Genomic DNA, 24,153 nt, shown 5'->3' on the forward strand with positions numbered 1-24,153 from the left:
CATATACAGAAAATGGCCAGAAGTGGTGCTGTGGCTCAAGTGGCAGAGTGCTAGCCTTGAGCAAAAGGAAGCCAGGGACAGTGCTCAGCCCCTGAGTCCAAGGCCCAGGACTGGCCAAAAAAAGAAAAAAGTTCCAGTTTTAATGATGTAATAGTAAATATTATGGTTTATTGAGCATTTAGTATGCAGATCATGGTATGTTCTGCAATATTTATCTATCAACCAATCTATCATTTTATTTACTATTCACAATAGTCCAATGATATCAAGGCAGTAAATAAAACACTACAGTGTGCGAGTATATTGCTTTCTGTGGAAGGTGCCTCCTATCAGGGAAAATGAGAACTACACTCAGTTCCATCAAACAAATAACAAAACAGGAAGTAAAAGACAGGGCAACAAACAGACTTGACCTAAAGTAGCTTGTGCATCTTGGGAAGTAAAAGACAGGGCAACAGACAGACTTGACCTAAAGAAGCTTGTGCATCTTGGGAAGCAGGAAATAAAGTTTCTTCCTGGCTGGCTGAGCCTCACCAAATCAAATTCCTACCCAGGCAAGATTATGACTCAGGGCAAGTTCTGATTTATGTGTTCTGTGATCATGCAATATTTCCTGAGAAGCCCTGTGGATTTAGTAGAACAAAGAACAGAGTTTATTAAAATATGTAATAGTTAAGGCTGCTTTTGACCAAAATATTTTATTCTCTGTGGGCAGAGGAAACACTATTTCTGGCCCCACCTCTTTCTGCATTGTGTGGCAATGTGAATCTTTCTCCAGGCATCTCTTATATTTCATGAATGTGCTAAAAATTCAGTTACTGGGAAGTATTATTTCAACAGTGTTCCCAGGAACAAGAATGTAAGTCAGGGGCTGGGGATATAGCCTAGTGGCAAGAGTGCCTGCCTCGGATACACAAGGCCCTAGGTTCGATTCCCCAGCACCACATATACAGAAAACGGCCAGAAGCGGCGCTGTGGCTCAAGTGGCAGAGTGCTAGCCTTGAGCGGGAAGAAGCCAGGGACAGTGCTCAGGCCCTGAGTCCAAGGCCCAGGACTGGCCAAAAAAAAAAAAAAAAAAAAAAGAATGTAAGTCAGATAGCATTTGGAGATATTTTTCCTAATAGAAATTCACAAAGGCACATGTTTAAGTAGATGACCAAGATCTGATTACCCAAGAAAATGAACAGAGGTTCCCTCTGAAGAGTGGATCTGAGGCCACCAATGAGAGAGAAGGCAAAGGCATTTTACTCCAGATACTTTTTGTATTGATTGTTTTAATTATTTTACTTTCATTAAATTTATTCATCTAAAGTTAGAGGAGGTAGCTCTTTCACATTATTCAAGTCCACACAAATGGAGGGAGGAAGGATGAGCAAGTGCAGCCATGACAGTCAGCACACATCATGTGAACACTGAACTCCCTCACTTGACAGCGAGGACTGGCTGGGAGCACTGGGAGCGATGGGGGTGATGTGAGTCCAAGTGCACTGAACTCATAACCTCACTTAAGGAATTGTAACCTCTTCATACAAAAATGTATCTAAAATATACCCTTAAAATACTTTCTGTTGCTGTTTCCTCTCATCTGGTTATCATCTTTCCATTAGTATTATTTTTACCTTTTTATATGTTAGACTCTTTTTTTTTTTTTTAAAGATAAGGTCTTAGTAGGTAGCCCAGGCTGCCTTCAACTCACAATCATTTTTCTTTTCCTTCTCAGGCTGGGATTACAGGTGGGCATCCTAGTCCAGGGTTCATTTTAGGCTTTTTTTTTTTTTTAATACAGTGAGCTTTGTAATGATGTGAGGACTTTGATTTGTGATACTGGCATTTGTACACAAGGCCTCATACTTGTTAGGCTAGGCAGGTACTCTACCACTCAAGCCATGTTTCTAGCCTTTTTTTGCTTTACTTACATTCAAGATAAGTTTTAGCATTTTTTTTTCTTGGGACTAGTCTCAGAGTGTGATCCTCTGACTTATTCCTGTGGTATATATGGATATCTATGTACCACCAGGACTGGCTTATTGGTTGAGATGGGGGGAGAGGTGTCTAACTTTTTTTTGGAAAATTTTATAAATGTTATTATATAAATTTTTACCAGATTCTGGGCTAGGAATGTGGCTTAGTGGTGGAGTGCTTGCCTAGCATGCATGAAGCCCTAGGTTGTATTCTTCAGCACCACATAAACAGAAAATGCCAGAAGTGGCACTGTGGCTCAAGTGGTAGATGGCCTTCAGCAAAAGGAAGCCAGGGACAGTGCTCAGGCCCTGAGTTCAAGCCCCAGGATTGGCAAAATATTTTTTTTAACCAGATTCTGAACATCTTAATGTTCTTTTATCTATTATTATCTTTAAATAGTTGTACAAAAGTTTTGTGCCTGGCTTATAAATAATATTTAAAGAAAGAAGACATTAAGAAATGTAAAAATGCACAGTGTATAACAGTTAACATATATTATTCTATGAAAGGAAAGAAAAGCCCGGCCAGAACCAATGGCTCACACCTTTAATCCTAGCTACTCAGGAGTCTGAGGTCTGAGGATTGCAGTTCAAAGCCAGCTCAGGCAGAAAAGTCCACAACTCTTACCTTCAATTAACCACAAAAAAACAGAAGTAGAGCTATGGCTCAAGTGGCAGAGCACTAGCCTTGAGCAAAAGAGCTCAGGGGCAGGCCCTGAGTTCAAGCACAAGGATGAAAAAAACAAAACCCAAAATACCAAGAAGTCTATATTCTACTAATGATTTACAAAAAAAAAAAAAAAAACCATCAAATAGTCTGCTCATTTGGCTGTTCAGAAACTCAGTGTACAGAGGACAATGCCAGCTCTACTTCCTATTTTCTTTCCCTTTAACCAAGTTTGTTTAGAAGTTTTTGTCATGGTGAGACCTCAGTTGAGGCAGAAAAATGAGGGCAAAGAGCATGGACATTTTCCAAGTGGGAGAATTAAACCCTGACACTTAAGATTGGGAAATGTTTCCTTATGTGTTTGTCAAACCAGGCTCAGCAAAAGTAGAATGGTAGGTTTTCTTTTGCTAACTATAAGAGGAAGTAGGTCTTGCTATAAATTTTCAAATATTATGGGGATGTGTAATTTAGAAAATAAAAATCTCATAGTTCCACTTTTAGGGTGTTTCTGTGAGTGGCAGGTGTTTTTATTTTCTTACAGAATTTCAATCATAACATGCACAATAACATCAATAACAACAGTATCAATCATAACATGTACATAGTTTTTCCATATAAAAATATCTCAGTACTTTATAGAAACTTAGGCAGAAGCTGGTGGTTCACGCCTGATTCCTAGCTACTGAGGAGGCTGAGATCTGAGGATCTTGGTTCAAGGCCAGCCTGGCAGGAAAGTCAGGCTGGAAAGTCATGAGACTTTTTTCTTCAATAAACTACTCAGAAAAAGCCAGAAGGGGAGCTGTGGCTCAAGTGATACAGTACTAGCCTTGAGCACAAAGAGGCTCAGAGACAGCACCTAGGCTCTGGGTTAAATCCCCAGACCCAGCCAAAAAAAAACCCAAAACTAAAACCCCAATATCTGAGCATAAAAATAAATCAAGGGGCTGGGGATTTGGCTCAGCGGAAGAGCGCCTGCCTGGCGAGTGCAAGGCCCCGAGTTCGGTCTTCAGATCTGGGAAACAACAACAACAACAACAACAAAATAAAATAAAATAAAATAAAAAAAAAATCAAAACTTTGCTTTTTGAACAAATACCAAACAGAAAATCAGAAATGAAGGTGTCTGAAGAGAGAACTTGTACAGAGATCAACTGCACAAATAAAATACAAAACAACATCAGAACGTGCTAGAGTAAAATCCTAGTTCTAGTAACAGTAAACTTAGATCTTACCCCCATGAACTCTGGATTTCTGACTAATAAAATAGAAGCAAAATATCTATCATAAGCTGTAAATTATATAATGAGAAAACTCACATAAAGTTCCAGGCATATGGGAGCCACTAAAGTCAGGTCCTTTTTCCTGTCCACTCTTTACATTCATGGTAATTAACTTTTGCAATTCTTTTCTCCCACCTCCCTTCAATACTACCCTGTGGAGATACTGGAAAACAAACAATTTTGTGTGTGTGTCCCAGTACTGGGGCTTGAAGTCAGGGCCTAGGCATTGTCCTTTAGCTTTTTTGCTGGTAGGCTGGTGCTCTACCACTTGAGCCCTATCTCCAGCTTTTTGCTGGTTAATCTGGAGAAAAGAGTCTCATCGACTTTTCTGCCGGGGCTTTGAACCTTGATCATCATATCTCAGCCTTCTGAGTCTTAGGATTATAGAAGTGAGCTTCCAGTGCCCGATATGATATTTTATAAGGTGTCTGTGTTTAGAATTCTTACAAGATGAGTGGTCAAAATATGGAGTTAATACTCTTCAAATATAAAATGTAAGACAGAATACAAATGCTGAGACTTTTCCTTCAAGCATAGGTTCTATAAAATGCCAGGGCCCCCTTGTTCACAATTAGAATTTTCTAGGAATCAGTTGTCCAAGATAGAAACAGGATTAGATAAGTCATTTATAAAACATATGATTGTGTTTTCTTGCAGGATGGGATGCTGTCATGGACTGGAAAGACGTCCTGTCGGGAGGGGAGAAGCAAAGAATGGGAATGGCACGGATGTTTTACCATAAGTAAGTGTGCTATGTTCAGTCAGCCACAATGCCACTGTTGGAATACGCAAAAAAAAAAACAAAAACTGGATGAAATTCATTATTTTTGTCATTCTCTGACTTTCTTTAATTAGCTTATGCTGATTATACACAGAATTTTCACCGTGTATTATTAAAACTGTAAAGATAAAGCCATGCCAATGCTTTTCTTAGATTAAAAATGCCTCAGTAAAATAAAATATAATATAAGTAAATAAAATATAAAATATAAATATAATATAAAATATAAATAATAAAATATAAATAAAATATAAATATAATATAAGTAAAATATAATATATAAATTTTAAATCTTCCTATTTTTTTTCATAGCAAAATCTCCAAGTGTTTTCTCTCTTTAGTGCCTGTATTAGGGCTTAAACTCAGATGCTGTCCCTTAGCTTTAGACAATCAAGTCTGGTACTCTACCACTTGATCCACATCTCCACTTGTGGCATTTTGGTGGATAATTAGAGATCAGTCTCACAGACTTGCCAGCCCAGGCTCTGGCTTTGAACCATAATCCTCAGATCTCGGCCTTCTAAGTAGTTAGGTTTAGAGGCGTGAATGACCAGTACCCAGCTATTCTCTCACTCTCTCTCTTTCTTTCTCTCTCTCTCTCTTTTTATTTTTGTTTTGGCCAGTCCTGGGCCTTGGACTCAGGGCCTAAGCACTGTCCCTGGCTTCTTCCCGCTCAAGGCTAGCACTCTGCCACTTGAGTCACAGCGCCGCTTCTGGCCGTTTTCTGTATATGTGGTGCTGGGGAATCGAACCTAGGGCCTCGGGTATACCGAGGCAGGCATTCTTGCCACTAGGCTATATATCCCCAGCCCCTCTCTCTCTCTCTTTAAAATTATCTTTAAGTAGTTGTACAAAGGAGTTGCCATCTAACAAAGCAGTTTATTAATACAATGTATCTTGATACCTTTCAACATTCTCACCTATCCTTCCTCTACCCACCCACTTTTTTTTTGTTGAATAACCTTACATAAAGTAATGTTCAGGATAGATTAATGTAAGGTCTAAAGTTGGATTATTGCTAATTTTAAAATATGAGGCATACATAACCACTGCTTTACTGGCACTAAGTCAGTAGCTAGGCATTCAGTAATATTTCAGAATTAAAGAACAAATTGAAATAAATCAATTTTTAAAGCATTTGATAGCCTCTTAACCCCTTAAAAACCAAGAAGTATATCCAGTGGGGAAAAGGAATCAATCCAAATAAATTTTAGTGGACTCAAAAATCAAGATACAGGAAGTCATTTCTTTAGATGAAACTTTTGTCTTTGACCACCAGTGGAATAGCTTAGTCTTATTGTTGTGGCCAGTACTGGGGCTTCAGACTTGCTTGGCTTCTTCCATCAAAGCTGGAGCTTTACCACTTGAGCCATACCCCTCCCTTCTGCTCTATGGTGGTTAATTGGAGATACAGAGTGGGAAGGCTCTGAACCATGATCCTCAGATCTCAGCCTCCGAAGGTGTGAGTCACTGGTGCCCGGCTGCACAGTCCTATGAGTTTGAGGAGAATAAGCACAAGTTCTAGGAAGAAAATATTAGACCCTCTGGATCAATCCCCTTATCTCCACATCCCCACCCCACCCCCACGCGTGCACTCGGTCCACAGCAGTGAGAGCTCAGTGCACAGAGGACTTAGGAGGAGCTGGGTAGTAGATTTTTTAAAAAGTAATTAACTTATTTATTTTTATTGTAAAGGTGATGTACAGAGGGGTTACAGTTGCACAAGTCAGGTGATGAGTACATTTCTTTTTGAACAGTGTCACAGTTTTTCCCTCTGGATCCCCCTGTCCCACGAAGTAGGTGTATAGTTCATTTTCCACAGTGTCTAGTGAGTAGCACGGCTTGCATTTGTTCACCCTTTGTGCCAGCCTTTCTGTGCCTCCCCTTACCTTCCCCAAACAGATAAACTTACATACAAGACAAAAGGTACAGAAATACAAAATGGTGACAGAGGAGAAAAAAAAACACACCAAAAGACAAAAACAAAAACAAAATTACAAAAAATGTGTTGTTTCCATTTCTTGGTGTTCATTTCAATAAACATCATTTTATATGATCATACGCACAGAGCTATTGAGCCTTTGTGATCCTCTCCTAAGAATATCCTCCTTTGGTCTCACTGTGTGAATGCTTAAGAGTCCTATTTAATTTATCATATCCAAATGTAATTTTTGTCATATCCAGACTGGCCTTTAACTCAGTATTGCTCCTGCCTGAGCATCCAGGTTGGGCGTATAGGCACATGCCACTATGCCTGGCTACACATTGTATTTATTGTTCACAGTCTTAATTATTTTTATTTTGCAGAGCTTCTCCTTGCCCCGGCTCTCACCTGCCTTTTAATGGTACTGGCGTTTGAACACAGGCCTCAGGCTTGTGAGGCAGGAGTTCTAGCCTAGCCATAGCTGCAACCCTGCTAGGCCTACTTTCTCATCTTAAGCCTTGCGTTAAAGAAAGTAGGTCGGCTGTCATGTGCAGTGTTGAGTATTCTAGAATGATTTGATGTTACATCTTGTTTCTCTCTCATTTTTTTCTATAAACCAGGAATTAGAGAAAAAAAAAACATGATTAGTTTTAAGTCCAGACCTTTTTTTTTTTTAACAAACATGATGTACAGAGGTATTACAATGACACGAGCTAGGTAACGAGTATATTTCCTTCCCTCCGTCCCTCCCAACCCCTCCCTCCCATCTCCACCCAAGAGCTGTACAGTTCACTTTCATTATTGTCCAGTGAGTTGAACTCTCTCATGCTTTTTCCATGAGTTCTGTACCCTCCCTTGACCCTCCAGACTTTTGGATAAGAATGAACACATGTTCATCACTAAAACAATGTATGACTTATGTAAATTCATTCAAATATGATGTTTATTTCACTGTAGACAATACAGAAAAGTAAAAAGAAAAAATATTATCTCATCGGCTATAAAAAATTTTAAAAAATCTTAAGAATTTCTTCCCAACCTAGTTGATACACAAAAAATTATCATCTTGATCACTTTGATATAGTTATACTAAATTAGATTTACTTCATTTCATATGTTTCTTTAATTTCATATGCTAGTACATGCCTTTCTGAATATTGCACAATAGCTATTCAGAGTTTTTTATTATTACTCTAAAATTGATATAACAAATGCACAATGTTTTTAATGTAATGGGGTTTAAACTAAGGGCCTTTACTTGCTACACAGTTGCTCTACAACACCCCAGTCCTTTTTGCTTCTAGTTATTTTTTAGAAAGGTCTTTCTTCTGCTTAGACTGGCCTCAGATGTTGATCTCTTTACTTCTGCCTCTTGCACTGCTCAAATTATAGATGTACACAGTGCATTTGGCTGAAATGTGCAGATTTTCAATATGTAAATCAATAACTTCTGATAAACATACACATTATGTAACCAAAACCTCAACCAAGACAGAGAACACAGAAACATTCTATGACCCCTCTGGAAAGTTCCTTTGGGTCTCTCCTTTATCATCTCTTCCTATTCTGGTTTCAATCATTATAAATCAGTTTTATCTGTTGTACAACTTCACAAAAATGAAGCTATGTAGTGTATATTTTCACATCTAGATGGGAACATTTAGAGAAAAAAATCATTAGTTGTATTGGTAGCATCCTATTTGTAATAATGTGAATGGTTAGTTTATGAATATAAAAAAGGCAGGTACCTTGTGATCACACTTGTAATTCAGGTCACTCAGGATGACAGGCTGGGCCTTTTGAAGCCATTCTTGTCAGGAAAGTCAGTGAGATTCTTATCTTCAATCAACCAGCCAGGAACTAAAAATGGAGCTGTGACTCAAGTGGCAGAGTGCTAGCCTTGAGCAGGAAAAACCTCAGGAACAGCACCCAGGTGTAGGTACTGACTTTAATCCTAATAATTAGGCTAAGTCATATTACTGATGCAAGCTACACACCAAAAGTTCAAGACAGAACTGAAAGAAGAAAGGGAGTAGACAAAGAAAGAGAAGAATTAGGGGTCTGATCAGAAGGGAGATGGACAAACAGATGGGAAGAGTGACAAAGGAAAGAGTACTTCTGAGAGCACATACTCATTTCCAAAGTGTAAAGATTAGAGCTAGGAGGACAATTGTTGGCTAGGTGTATAGCTCAGTGGTAGAGGACATCTTGCATATGTGAGTCTGGGATGGATCCTTACCACTAATATAAAAAAAAGCCCCCAAAACTACTTACAGTTTAAATATTTACTGTCTTATCCCCTAAGAATTAGATTCTCAACCATGGTCCCAATAGTATGAAGTGAACTGTCTACTTTGAAACTTTTTTGTCTTTCATGAGGCTTGAACTCAGAGACTGAGTGCTGTCTGAATGCGTTTCTGCTCAAAGCTAGTACTCTACTACTTTGAACCACAGTGAAACTTCCAGATTTCTGGTGGTTAATTGGAGATAAGAGTCTCATGACTTTCCTACACAAGCTGGCTTTGAACCATGATCCTTAGAACTTAGTCTTCCCAAGCTAGGATTACAGCGTGAGTCACCAGTGCCTGACCTCCACTTTGAAAGTTTAAGTAGGCACATTCACTCTGTCCTACAGTGAGGAAATTCCATTAGTAATACTTAGGTATTCACATTTTTGATACATTAATCTTCTCATTAAATCTTTGCTAACAGGACTGTGGCTCAGTTAGTCATTAGCTGCTATAAATGGATTTTTCATGTAACTAATCAGGCTTTTGTCATCGAGGATGAACCTGTGTGCTGCAGGAAGATACCCTCAAATTATCAGATAATCATCATTTTATCATCAGTGTCTCATCGTTCCTGTGCTTCATGTTCTGTGATTCATACATCTCCACAACATTAAAGCTTATTGCATTGTGAATAAGTATCAGACAAGTCTAAATTCAAGAACAATGTGATTATCTAATCTAGGATTATCTACTCTAATAAAGTATAGCACCATTATTAATTATCACCTTTAATAATGTCATATTCTCAGCTATGCCTGATGGCTCATGCCTATAACTACTCAGGAGGCTGAGACCTAAGGATCACTGTTCAAAGCCAGCCTAACCAGAAAGTCTATAAAATACTCATCTCCAATTAACCACCAAAAAACCAAAGTGGAGTTTTAACATAAATAGAAGAGTGCCAGCCTTGGGCAAAAATCTAAGAGACAGAGCCTGAGCCCTGAGTTCAAGCCCCAGTACTAGTACCAAAATAATAATAATAATAATAATAATAATAATATAATATTCTTTTGTGCTTTTGAAGTTGTTACCCTTGCAGCTTCTATTGCGTAGAAATTAATTCATAGTTCATATAAGCAAACACTGTTCATTTGTTGATGTGGGTTTTTTTTTTTTTGAGGCCAAAATACGCACTGCTGGATGAATGCACAAGTGCAGTCAGCATCGACGTTGAAGGGAAGATATTCCAGGCTGCCAAAGGGGCCGGGATATCCTTACTCTCAATAACACACAGACCTTCTCTTTGGTAAGTGTTTCCAATGCTGACTCATTTCACTGATGTTTTTTTCCCTTATACTGTTGTGCCAAGTCGCAAGACCACCACCAAGAAGACCACTGAGACTCAGACATTCCAAAATGCAAAAGCAAGGCAAGGCTTTATTAAGCGAGCTGCAACTCGGGCCTCGTCCTACCCACCGACACAGTGGAGGTTAGGAGGGAGCCCTGAGCTGTGATTACACAGAGCTTATAAAGGCAAAGAACAAGGTTACAACAATCAGGTGTTCAAGCAAGCAAGATTAGGACACAGGTACAAATCTGATTGGCTCAGGATTCGATTCTAAAATGGGGTTCACGTGGTAAAATGGGGCCTAACTTCAAAGTATGGCACTTCAATATTTCTTAAAGAACACCTTTGCCTATTTTTCCCATTGCAGAGCATACCTGCATTGCTCCTAAAAGTTAACCCTAACAGTTTATGTAACTCCCAACCTGATGATGTATTCTTTGCAAATTATCATCGCTTTCCAGTAATTCTGAAAAGCTATAGAAAACAAGTCCATTTATTCATTTGAACTAAAAAATATCAGAGGGCTGCGAATGTGGCTTATTGGTAGAGTGCTTGCCTGCCTAGCATGCATGAAGCCCTAGGTTCGATTGCTCAGTACCACATAAACAAAAAGAGCTAGAAGTGGCGCTGTGGCTCAGGAGGAAGAGTGCTAGCCTTGAGCAAAAAGAAGCTCAGGGACAGTGTCCAGGGCCTGAACTCATCAAGCCCCAGGACTGGCAAAAAAAAAGAAAAATCCTAGCCTGCACTTGCAAATAAAAATGCATGTATTTCTGCATTATTCTCTTGGCACCTTCTTTAAAATACAAGAAAAAAGATAGCACAATTTGGTATTTCCATTAAATGATCTTGTTAGAAAAAAACAGAGCTGGAGGGAGCTTGTTTCTGTTTTGTTTTGTTTAATAAGACCAGAGGTCAGGAGCAGGTGTAATCCTAGCTAACTCAGGAGGCTGACAGCTGAGGATGGGGTTCAAAGCCAGGCCAGGAAGGAAAGTTCATGAGATTCTTATCTTCAATTAGCCAGCAAAAAGCTGGAAGTGGAGGTGTGGCTCAAGTGGTAGAGTCAGCCTTGAGCAAAAAGGCTCAGTGAGAGTTCAAGGCCATGAGTTTAAGCATCAGTACTGGTACGTGCATGCACACATGTATACACACACACATACACACACACACACACACACGAAACAACACTTTCCAAAGCTTTGTGTAGATAACATCATTAAACCTAATGAGATTTCTCCCTTTAAAACAGATCACACTATTTTTATGATTTCCCTACTTTTTCATTGATTCAACATAAGAATTTCTAATAATGACTGTTCCAATTTTGTTCAGGCTCCTTTTTAATTAAATTTTTATTGTCAGACTGATATACAGAGCGGTTACAGTTTCATATGTTAGGCACTGGATACATCTCTTATACTGTTTGTTACCTCCTCCCTCATTCCCCCTCCCCTCCCCCTTCCACTTCCTCCCCATGAGTTGTTCAGTAGATTTACACTAAACAGTTTTGCAAGTATTGCTTTTGTAATTGTTTGTCTTTTTTACCCCGTGTCTCTCGATTTTGGTATTCCCTTTCAGTTTCCTAGTTCTAATACCTGTATACATGGTTTCCAATGTACTCAGAAAAGATACAGATATAGTGCAGGTACAACCACAGAAAGGGGATACAAGAGGATCATCAACAATAGAACCTACGGTTTCACATCGCATGTTGAAAGTAATTACAACAGTGATCTAACAGTCGTTTCCATAACATGGAGTTCATTTCACTTAGCATCATCTTATGTGTTCATAAGGGTATAGCTATTGGGCTCTTGTGATCCTCTGCTGTGACTTGCCTAAACCTGTGCTAATTATTCCCTATGAGGGAGACCATAGAGTCCATGTTTCTTTGGGTCTGGCTCAATTCACTTAGTATAATTTTTTCCAAGTCCTTCCATTTCCTTACCAAAGGGGCAATGTCATTCTTTCTGATAGAGACATAACATTCCATTATGTATATGAACCACATTTTCCTGATCCATTCGTCTACTGAGGGGCTTCTGGGTTGGTTCCAAATTCTCGCTATGACAAATTGTGCTGCGATGAACATTGTTGTGCTGGTGGCTTTAGTGTGTTCTTGTTTGTGGTCTTTTGGGTAGATGCCCAAAAGTGGGGCTGCTGGGTTGTAGGGGAGCTCTATGTTTAGCCTTCTGAGGAATCTCCATACTGCTTGCCAGAGTGGTTGAACCAGTTTACATTCCCACCAACAATGAAGTAGGGTTCCCTTTTGGTAACATCCCCTCCAACATTTGTCATTGTTAGTTTTCTTGATATATGACATTCTTACTGGGGTGAGATGGAATCTCAATGTCGTTTTGATTTGCATTTCTTTTATGGCCAGTGATGTAGAGCACTTTTTCATATGTCTCTTGGCCATTCTCATTTCCTCATCAGAGAGGTCTCTTTTTAAGTCTTTAGCCCACTTTTTGAGAGGGCTATTGGTTCTTTGTGGTTTTGTTTTAGAAGAATGTAGTTTTTTTATTCTGCATATATTTTAGATATGAGGCCTTTGTCTGTTGTATGGCCGGTAAAGATCTTTTTTCCAATCTGTGGGATTTCTGTTTATCTTGCGAGCTATGTCCTTTGCCCTGCAGAAGCTCTGCAGTTTGATACAGTCGCATTTGTCCATCCTTTCTTTGATTTGTTGCATTTCTGTGTCTTTGTTAAGAAATTTCTGTCCTGCGCCAAGGAGCCCAAGTGTTTCTCCTACTCCTTCCTTTAGTGTTTTCAGTGTCTGTTTTGATTTCAAGGCCTTTGATCCATTTGGAATTGATTTTGGTGCAGGGTGACCTATAGGATCTAGTTTTAGTTTGTTGCATGTGTTGAACCAGTTTTGCCAGCACCATTTGTTAAAGAGGTTATCTTTCTTCCATCCTATTTTTTTAGCTCCTTTATCAAAGATTAAGTAGGCATAGTTCTGTGGGTTCATTTCTGAGTCTTCAATTCTGTTCCATTGGTCTTTAGGCCTGTTCCAGTGCCAATACCAAGCTGTTTTTATTACTATAGCTTTATAATACAGCTTGAAGTTGGGTATTGCAATTCCTCCAGCACTATTTTTTCTGCTTAGGAATGTTTTTGCTGTTCTGGGTCTTTTATTGTTCCATATAAATTTCTGGATTGCTTCCTCTATTTCATTAAGAAATGGTGTTGGGATATTAATTGGTATTGCATTGAATTTGTAGATAACCTTTGGCAATATTCCCATTTTGATTATATTAATCCTCCCAATCCAGGAGCATGGGAGGTTTATCCATTTTCTTAGTTCTGCCTTGATTTCGTTTTTCATGTTTTTAAAGTTCTCATCATAGAGGTCTTTCACTTCTTTGGTTAAGGTTATTCCTAGGTATTTTATGTTTTTTGAGGCTATTGCAAAAGGAGTTGCTTTCCTGATTTCAGCCCCGGCGTTTGGGTCATTAGCATATAGAAATGCCATTGATTTTTGAGGGTTTATTTTATATCCTGCAACTTTGCCAAAGTTTTGGATCAGCTCTAGTAGCTTGGGAGTAGAGTCAATGGGGTTATTTAGGTATAGGATCATGTCATCTGTGAAGAGAGAAAGTTTAACTTCATCTTTTCCTATTTGGATCGCCTTTATATTTTCTTCTTGCCTAATGGCTCTGGCTAGGAATTCTAGTACTATGTTGAAGAGAAGGGGAGAGAGAGCGGACATCCCTGTCTTGCTCCTGATTTTAAAGGGAATGGCTTTAGTTTTTCACCATTTAGAATTATACTTGCTGTTGGTTTGTCATAGACTGCCTTTATTATATTCAGGAGTATTCCCTGGAATCCCAGTTTTTCCAGGGCTTTTAGCATAAATGAGTGCTGGATTTTATCGAATGCCTTTTCTGCAACCAGAGATATCACCATGTGGTTCTTCACCTTTCTTAGGTTTTGTGGTGGATTACATTAATTGATTTGCATATATTGAACCAACTTTGCATCTCTAGGATGAATCCAGTTTGATCATGGTGTATGATTTTTTTGATGACCTGTTGAAGTCGATTAGCCAGAATTTTGTTGAGAATTTTTGCATCTATGTTCATCAGGGAAATCGGTCTATAGTTCTCTTTCCGTGATGAGTCCTTGCCTGGTTTGGGGATGAGGGTTATACTGGCTTCATAGAATGTCTCTGGTAGTGAACTTTCTCTTTCAATTTCATTGAAGAGTTTGAGAAATATTGGTGTGAGTGCTGTTTTGAAGGCCTTGTAGAATTTTGCAGTGAATCTGTCTGACCTGGACTTTTCTTGGATGGGAGATCACTTATTGCCATTTCTATTTCAATGCTGGGTATGGGTCTGTTCAGAAGGTTTAAATCTTCATGGTTGAGTTTGGGGATATGAATTTTTTCTAGGAAATCATCCATTTCTTCCAGGTTCTCGAATTTGTTGGCATAAAGGTTTGCAAAATGGTCCCTTATTGTTTTCTGAATTTTGGTTGTTTCTGTGGTGATGTTTCCTGTTTCATCTCTGATCTTGTTTATTTGAGTGTGCTGCCTTCATTTTTTGGTCAGGTTTGCTAGGGGTCTGTCTATCTTGTTGATTTTTTCAAAGAACCAACTCTTTGTTTTGTTGATTCTTTCGGTGTTTTTTTTTTTTTTTGTCTGTAATTTATTTAATTATTTGCTTCCGTCTATTGACTTGGGGTTTGGCTTGTTGGTCTCTTTCGAGGAGATTAAGGTGCTTCCTTAAGTTGTTCAGTTGCTGTTTCTCCAGTTTGTTGATGTAGGCACTCAGAGATATAAATTTTCCCCTGAGTACTGCCTTTGCTGTGTCCCAATGGAGCTGGTACTTTGTGTACTCATCTTGGTTGAATTCCATAAACATTTGAATTTCTGTTCTAATTTCTTCAATGACCCGCTGATGGTTCAGAAGTGTGTTGTTTAGTCTCCATGTATTGTAGAATTTTCTGCGGTGGCTGTTTGAGTTGAGCTCTAATTTTATTTTGTCGTCTGAGAGAATGCAGGGAATGGTTTTGATACTTCTGAATTTGTACAGATTTTCTTTGTGCCCTAAGATGTGATCTATTTTGGAGAATCTTCCATGAGCTGCCGAAAAGAATGTGTATTCTGTTGTTGCTGGATGGAATATTCTGTAGATGTCGGTTAAGTCTAGTTGGTCTATGCAGTTGCTAGTTCTGTGGTTTCTTTATTCAGTTTTTGGCATGTTCATCTCCCGAGGTGATAGTGGAGTGTTAAAGTCCCCAACTATCAATGTGTTTGGGTTCCGGCTCCTTTTATTTGAGTCTCACAACAACCTCATGAAGTATAGGTCATTTCATTCTCTCATGTAATAAACGAAGAAATAGAGAACTAGAAAAGTGATCAAAGTAACTCCCATGATCTCTTGCTCTGTAGTATACAGTAGACTGCCAGGAAATGTCAAATGTGTCTTGTACATAAACCATAGGATTGAGTTGAAAGCTAGGCACAGTGGAAGAGCCTGTGATTCTAGCTACTTTAGCAAGTTGAAGGAGTATCATGAGTGCAAGGGTAGCCCATTCAGCATACTAAGAACTTGTATGTTTTTGAAGCATATCTGGAATGATAAGTCCCTGGTTTGCTGATGTCTCCAATGTCTGTCAGGATCTTGTCCAGCACGAGCTAGAGTCCTGTCAGTGAGTCTGATTTCTGACTTTTCCCTTCAGAAGACCAACAGGATCTGGATCTTTGAGACAATTTTGACATTTCCCTGTAATTCCTCTGAACTATCTGAATTAGGCATGACACAAAGCCAGACTGAGCTTTTAAGCCCTCTTTGGCCTATTCCTGAAATTTCCAGACAGGTTCCCAAATCCATCCCATGTTGGGATATCCAGTTATCTCTTCTTAGTCCTGATGCTTTTCTGACCTCAATCAATGGACTATTGTGCCATCTGGTACCTAAAGAGCTTAAAGAGACACCAGAAGCACATCCAACCCTTATTCTCTCAATTGAAGGCAACAGTTCTCTAAACAAGTGTGTAATCACACATTTATCATTATTGACAAGATAAACATTTTATTTTTGTTTTGTTTTGTTTTTCGCCAGCCCTGGGGCTTGAACTCAGGGCCTGAGCACTGTCCCTAGCTTCTTTTTGCTCAAGGCTAGCACTCTACCACTTGAGCCACAGTGCTACTTCCGGCTTTTTCTATATATGTGGTGCTAAGGAATCGAACCCAGGGCTTCATGTATGTGAGGCAAGCACTCTACTAGGCCATGTTCACAGCCCAAGATAAACATTTTCAACTGGAGCTAATCCACAGTACATATCTCTATTATATGAACTCTTCTTTCTATATTAGGTTAACAATGATAGGTTTTAGAAATTTATTGTTTCTGATTGACTTCTTTTGCCCAAGATAAGTTGAAATACTACTTTCTCTGAAAAACTCCAATAATAATGAGATTATTCTATTTTTCCTCATAACAACAAATAGGTAATGGTTGACTGTAAAGGTGTGTGTGTGTGTGTGTGTGTGCGTACGTGTGTGTGTACATTCTGGTTGTGGGGCTTGAACTTAGGCCTCATGCTGTTGCTTATCTTCTTCTGCTCAAGGTTGGTGGTCTACCATTTGAGTAACACTTCCACTTCTAGCTTTTGATGTTTAATTGAAGATAAAAGTCTCTTGCCTTTATCTTCCTTGAGCTGGCCTCAAAATGGGATCCTTAGAGCTCAGCCTCATGAGTAGCTAGGATTATGGTTGTGAGCCACTAGTGCCTGGATGACTGTAAAGATTAAAACTGACACCAGTGTCTAAGGAAGTTAAAAACAAAACAGAAGCCCAGGTATTCTCCTGTGCTTCCTTCTATTTTAAAGGAGCTATACAGATCAGTTCTAGTGAGTCTCAGATAAAATAGTAGTCTCAGATAAAATAGTAGTCTCATTTAAGGTCCTCTAACCACAACAAACTTTGAAATGTTATTTTAGCTCATAATATAGAACATGCCTTTCCACCTCAGATCATAAAACATCCACACAGTTTGTGCTTCCCATATAGCAATCAAGTACAGTTGTAGGAGTAGAAGGTGAAACTTGCCAGACATAAATAACCATGTTCTAAAATAGTTCCTGGTTGTAGATCCAAGACTAGAAAAACCCAAGAGAAATTGAGAATGAAGTAAACATAATTACTTTTAACCTTCCTTCCTCCCTCCCTCTCTCTGTATATACTGGCCTTCTTTCATTTTAAAGTTACTTTGTTTTATTTTATTTTACTTGGCAATCCTGGGCCTTGAACTCAGGGCCTGGGCACTGTCCTTGACCTTCTTTTGTTCAAGGCTAGCACTCTACCTCCACAGCATCACTTCCAGCTTTTTATGTTTATGTGGTACTGAGGAATGGAACACAGGGCTTCTTGCCTGCTAGGAAAGCACTCTACTACTCAGCCACATTCCCAGCCCCTTAGCTTTATTTTAATAGCAGGATTTTTTTTTGGCATTTCCCTCTTGACATAGAGATACATTGTTTTTTAAGGTTTACCAGAAAGGAAACCACATGGTTGAGGCAGAGGAGTTTACTGGGGGAAGAGCAAACTGCCAGCCCACACAAGATGGAGGCATGGGGAGACAGAGAGGAAGGAAGAGAGAGAAAAAGAGCACAAGAAAGAGTCTTACTCGTTCTCTCTTAGAGAAAAGGAAAGAAAGCAAGGACTCATGTTCAGCCAGAGTATATAGGGAAAGGTGGGAGATCTGGCCAGGTGGATTAGATGTGACCCCAGAGAAGGAGGAGGGAACTGCCTACAAGTGTGCCAGTTACCCAGGTAACTCAGCTACTGGGCTCAGACTTAAACAGGTGGGGGGCATATACATGTAGCCCTCCCGGGGAGGGACCTTAAGGTTTTCAATTTAATGTTGGTATGTTCTCACCTATTGGGAGGTCAAATATTTGGAAAGCTCAGTCTAAAATACATAGAAAAGATCATTCATATGTCATATGTTATCAAATAGATAAATTTAAATGTTCTTTTTAACTGTGGTTTTCCTCTTTTAGCTATAGTTTAATCTAGCTAAATTTCCCTTTTTACATTAAGTTTTAAAACATGTCTGTCAGAAGGGGGTAGGGCTGCAGGATGCTCCAGTAGTAAAGTCTTGCCTAGCAGATATGAGGCCCTGGACAGTTCCATAATTGGTATACAATTTTGTCATAAAAACAAAGTAGTAAAACATGCTACAACTGGATGAACCTTGAAATCATTTTATAAGTGAAAGAAAGTAGCTGTAAGAGGACCCATAGTATATGAGTCTTTGCCTAGGAAATATTTAGGAGACATACATAAAGAAAGAAAGATTGGTGTTTGGCAGAGGCTGGATGGATAGGGAGTGGAGAGGACTGCTAATGAGTCAATGGGTAAGGAAATATTCTGGAATTACCCCAAAGAGCACAAACAATCTGAAGTAGAGAGAACACTGCTAGAGAAATTTCAGTATCAAACTTCAAGCTGTGTTACAAAGCTATAGTAATTAAAAAAAAGCTTGGTATTGGCATAAGAACAGGCCTGAGGACCCATGGAACAGAACTGAAGACCCAGAAATGAACCCACAGAACGATGGCTACTTAATCTTTGATAAAGGAGCTAAAAAAAATACGATGGAAGAAAGACAGCCTCTTCAACAAATGGTGCTGGCAAAACTGGTTCAACACCAATAACAATTAAAACTTGATCCTTATATATCACCCTGCACCAAAATCAATTCCAAATGGATCAGAGATCTTGAAGTAAAATCAAATACCCTGAAAACACTACAAGAAGGAACAGGAGAAACACTTGGGCTCCTCGGCACGGGACAAAACTTCCTTAATAAAGGCCCAGAAATGCAACAAATCAAAGAAAAGTTGGACAAATGGGACTGCATCAAACTGCAGAGCTTCTGCAGGGCCAAGGACATAGCTTTCAAAATAAACAGAAAGCCCACAGATTGGGAGAAGATCTTTACCAGCCATACAATGGACAAAGACCTCATATCTAAAATATATGTAGAACTCAAAAAATTAAATTACGCCAAAATAAATTCTCAAAGAACCAACAGCCTCCTCAACAAGTGGGCTGAAGACCTAAAAAGAAACTTCTCTGAAGAGGAAATGAGAGTGGCCAAGAGACAAATGAAGAAATGCTCTATATCACTGGACCATAAAAGAAATGCAAATGAAAACCTCGTTAAGATTCCACCTCACCCCAGTAAGACTGTCCATTATCAGGAAAACTAATAATACCAAATGCTGGAGGGGATGTGGTCCAAAGGGAGCCCTACTACATTGTTGGTGGGAATGTAAACTTGTTCAAACACACTGGAAAGCGATATGGCAGCTTCTCAGAAGGCTAAACAGAGAGGTTCCCTATGACCCAGCAGCCCCACTTTTGGGCGTCTATCCAAAAGATTACAAGCAAGACTATATTAAAGCCACCAGCACTATAAATGTTCATCGCAGCACAATTTGTCATTGCTAAAATATGGAACCAACCCAGATGCCCCTCAGTAGATGAGTGTATCATGGTACATATACACAATTGAATTCTATGCCTCTATCAGAAAGAATGACATTACCCCATTCGTAAGGAAATGGAAGGATTCTGAAAAAATTATACTAAGTAAAGTGAGCTAGACCTAGAGAAACATGGACTCTGGTTTCCCTCATTAAGGAATAATTAGTACAGGTTTAGGCTAGTCATAACAGAAGATCACAATAGCCCAATAGCTATGCCCCCATGAACACATAAGATGATGCTAAGTGAAATGAACTCCACCTTATGGAAACAAGTGGTATATCATTGTTGCAATTATTTTCAACATGCCATGTGAAATCGTACCTTTTTGTTTGTTTGTTTTTTTCGTATTCCTTTCCTGTGCTTGTACCCCTGCTATTACTGTATCTTATCTGAGTAACCTGGATACTGTATATATGTGTATTGGAACTAGGGAAGGGAAAGGGAATATCAAAATCGAGAGACAGAGGATAAAAAGACAAACGATTCAAAAAACAATACTTACAAAACCATTTGGTGTAAAGCAACTAACTGTACAACTCATGGGGGGGAGAGGGAAAGGGGAGAGAGGAGTGGGGGAAAAATGAGGGAGGAGGTAACAAGTTGAACAAGAACTGTACTCACTTCCTTACATATGAAACTGTAACCCCTCTGAACTTCACTTTGACAATAAATGAAAAAAAATATTTATTTTATATTTTAAAAAAAGAAGAAATGTTCTGGAATTAGCGGTGATGATTGCATGAGCTTGTAACTATACTGACAGTCTAAAAGTTTACATGTACACATATGGAACCTGAGGACCTGAGAATGATACCCCAATATTTAGGTTTTTTTTTTTTTTAATGTATTTGGAAGCTCTGGGAAAAGGTCTGTAGTCACAGTACATACTGATAGACAAGGGTTTAGTAGGAAAAAAGTAAAAAACTATACAAAACACAGAAAAAAGAAGAAACCTGGATTGACCAAATTGGCAAAATGCAAGTGGCTTAGATCAGCTTTGCCTCTCTATTCTCTCCACAAATCTCTGAGCTCAGTGACCTCTGCCTCCTCGTAGGAGAAGATGGTCCCAATCTCCTCAAGTAATAATTCCTATAATTGTATGAAACTCCTATGTCACTGAGCAACTAAAAAAAGGTTAAGTTATGTGAACATGGAAGTATCTTTAAAAGATTTCTATCAAAGAGTTCATTTTAAAAAATTCTAAACTTGATTGATGAGAAATTTTTATTTATGTGGAAAGAACTCACTTGCCTTAGGTTTTTTCTGTTAGCCCTTTCTAATTTTACTTGATTTTTCAGCTTCCTTTTCTTACTTCTAGCCTAAGATTGCTTTATAATTTACTCTAAATTGTGAAAATAATTACACAGGAGGAGAGTTTGTCTTTATGACACACATATATATTCAGAATATAAAATAAATTAATATTACAAATGGGAATTTCCTACAGGTGAATGGCTTGATTAATGGATTGGAATTGTTAGTTTTATTTATTAACTTTAATTGTACAAAGGGGTTTCCATTCAACATGTCAGGTTATGAGTCGAACACATCTTAATCAGTGTTATCTCTTTTATCATTCTCCTCTATCTCTCCCAACCCCACCCATCTCTCAACTTACTTGGAATGGAAATCCTATAACTTTAAGCATGAGTGACTTTAAGTGGCATTTCACAGTTATGGTTAACAATATTTCATTTTAATTCTGCAGGAAATACCACACTCATTTGTTACAATTTGATGGTGAAGGAGGCTGGCGCTTTCAACAGCTGGATACTGCTATCCGTTTAACACTGAGTGAAGAAAAACAAAAACTAGAATCTCAGCTAGCTGGAATTCCCAAAATGCAAGAGAGACTCAATGAACTATGTAAAATTTTGGGAGAAGACTCAGTGCTGAAAACAATGAAAAATGAAGGCGAACCTCCTAAATTGCTTTGACATGCTTGAAAAGTTAATTTTTAAGTGAAGGCTTAAAGATGCTCTGTTATAGTGCATACATTGTGTTAAGCTAAGCACAGAGAATACAAAGTCAGCAGGAAATGTTTTATATGATTGTAGCACCAAGGAAGTATGTGGTAACTTTGCAGAAAAAAATGAATGCATTAGGTAAGATTTAGTCACTATGGCTTAGACTAATTCCTACTGAAAGCCTAATTCACCTACAGAACAGGATTTTTGAGGTGATTCCTGGTGAATAGCAGGTTGCTGCACATACTATGACATCAACAAGGGTCATTGCTCAGAAAGGAAACAGCTTAGAGCAGAGTGGGGTCGATATCAGGTGCATGAAGTTAGAACTGTGAGTACCATTTTAGTCCATTTATGATGCTAGGTTCAATAGCTAGAATTCATGTTCACCATTGCTAATGTAGATACAAAATAGCTGACTATTTGAATCATAACTACAGTAGGAAAGTTATAATGACAATGGTTGAAAGAAAAATGGCATGCCTAAGTATAAAATGCCACATTTAAGATTTCTAAATTGTGAGCATCTCAATGTGAGCTTAATATTTTAATGAAGATATTGCTTATTCATTAGGAAATCCTATCATTTTTAAGAGACTTGCCAATTCCAAAAAGAAGTACCAAACGTTTGTTTTAGCTTGTTACTTTATTCAGCAGCATTGTCTACTGCAGTGTCTGTCCAGAAATACTGTTTGAGCTGAGGGCCACTTTCTAGCAGCTCAGGAAGTTATAATCTGAGGTTCATGGTTCAAAGCCAACTGGGAAGGAAAGTCTGTAAGACTCTTATCTCTGATTAAACATAAAAAGTGGAGTTGTGGCTTGCCCAGAAAGATAAGAAAGAAGGAAAGAGGGGAGGGGAAAGAGAAAGGAAGAGGGAGGAAGGAAGGGAGCAAGGGAGGAAGGAACGGAGTGAGGGAGGGAAGAAATACAGGTTTGTTTTGTGCCTAAAGAGGGAGTCTACATTTTTAAAACATTAGCACTACAACAAATATATACTGAATATCATAGTAATATTTGCATACATTTGAATAGTACCTTAAAATTTATAAACTATTTCCATCATTTCATTTTAAATTCTGTGACAACTTTTTTTTCTTTTTTTTCCATTTTTTATTTATTTTATTTTTTTTATTAATTGGACATAAATTTTTTTACAAGGTGTTGTGCAAAGAGGGTGCAGTTATATAGTAGGGCAGTGTGTACATTTCTTATGATATCTTACGACCTGTTTTTCTATCCCTTGTCTAGGTCAGGTTGACATATATGCAATATACAATGTATCAAGAACATATACAGTATTCACAGACTTGGTCTCCCTTTGTTAACAGTCATATATCAGGGAGATCATGCCCCTTTGTTTTCTGTGTTCTTGGCTTGTCTCATCAACATTATTTGTTCGAGTTCTGTGACAACTTTTGAGACAGAGATTACTTTTTCTTTTCAAATTTTTTATTGTTATTATAAAGGTGATGTTAGGTAAGGAATACATTTCTTCTTAGACAGTGTCACCCTTTCCCTCACTCTCCCAGTTTTGGCATTTTCCTTCTTTGATTTTGAGAACACTGACACTCAGATTCACCATAATCATGTAATTTATTTAGGAACAGATGCAAGGGTCAAATGTATTGATCTCAGTTATGATATCAAAAATTGGGAAAGCCTGTAGGTGACAGAAAGTGGGAGACTGAGGAAGGGAAGAGATGAGGATAAATAATGCCAGAATTTAAGATTAGATGCAATGTGGAAAAGAAAGTTTGGTAATGTTACGTTTTATTATTTGATTGTTTACAACAAATGAAAATGGAGTAGGAAGTGGAAAAGTCATTACTTTCTGTTTAAAAATGAGTCAAGGTTAGCATATCATTTAGCAACTAAGCTAGTGTGTGTGTGTGTGTGTGTGTGTGTGTGTGTGTGTGTGTGTGTGTGTGTGTGTGGCTAGTCTTGGGGCTTAAACTCAGGGCCTGGACACTGAACCTGAGCTACTGAGCTCAAGACTAGAACTACTTCTAGCTTTTTGTTGATTAGTTGGTGATAAGAGTCTCACAGACTTTCCTAGGCAGGCTGGCATTGAACTGCCATCCTCAGATCTCAGGCTTCTGAATAGTTCAAGCCACCAGTACCTGACAATTTATGCCACTTACGCTCAGTGAACCTTGTTCAATGATCTTCTAACCCTATCAGCCATCAGGATAGTTTTTTTGTCTTTTGGGTTTGTTTTTTTTTTGCCAGTCCAGGGGCTTGGACTCAGGGCCTTAACACTGAGCATTGTCCCAGGCTTCAAGGCTAGCACTCTACCACTTGAGTCACTGCACCACTTCCAGCTTTTTCTGTTTTTGTGGTGCTAAGGAATTGAACCCAGAGCTTTGTGCCTGGTAGGCAAGCACTCTACCACTAAGCCACATTCCCAGCCCTGGATGATTAATTTTGTTTAGGTACATTTAATGTTGCTAAACCTAATGAGAAATAATGTATTTGGATTAGTCCTAGGAAAC

At 38.6% G+C, this 24,153-nt stretch overlaps 1 protein-coding gene across 2 annotated transcripts in view; it reads left to right on the plus strand.

The window, feature by feature from the left end:
- Nucleotides 1–22,412, plus strand: part of Abcd2 (ATP binding cassette subfamily D member 2) — a 69,329-nt gene extending 46,917 nt beyond the window's left edge. Inside the window, exons 6-8 of one of the 2 annotated variants that reach the window (XM_048366470.1) lie at nucleotides 4,566–4,650; nucleotides 10,025–10,150; nucleotides 21,403–22,412. In XM_048366470.1, coding sequence (XP_048222427.1) covers nucleotides 4,566–4,650; nucleotides 10,025–10,150; nucleotides 21,403–21,631 — 440 coding nt within the window. In that variant the 3' untranslated portion in view covers nucleotides 21,632–22,412. The remainder of the gene's footprint in view (nucleotides 1–4,565; nucleotides 4,651–10,024; nucleotides 10,151–21,402) is intronic. The other variant, XM_048366460.1, reaches the window with a different exon arrangement.
- Nucleotides 22,413–24,153: the final 1,741 nt, after the last annotated feature.

This window comes from Perognathus longimembris, chromosome 1 (assembly GCF_023159225.1).
Source record: "Perognathus longimembris pacificus isolate PPM17 chromosome 1, ASM2315922v1, whole genome shotgun sequence".
Lineage (NCBI taxonomy): Eukaryota > Metazoa > Chordata > Mammalia > Rodentia > Heteromyidae > Perognathus > Perognathus longimembris.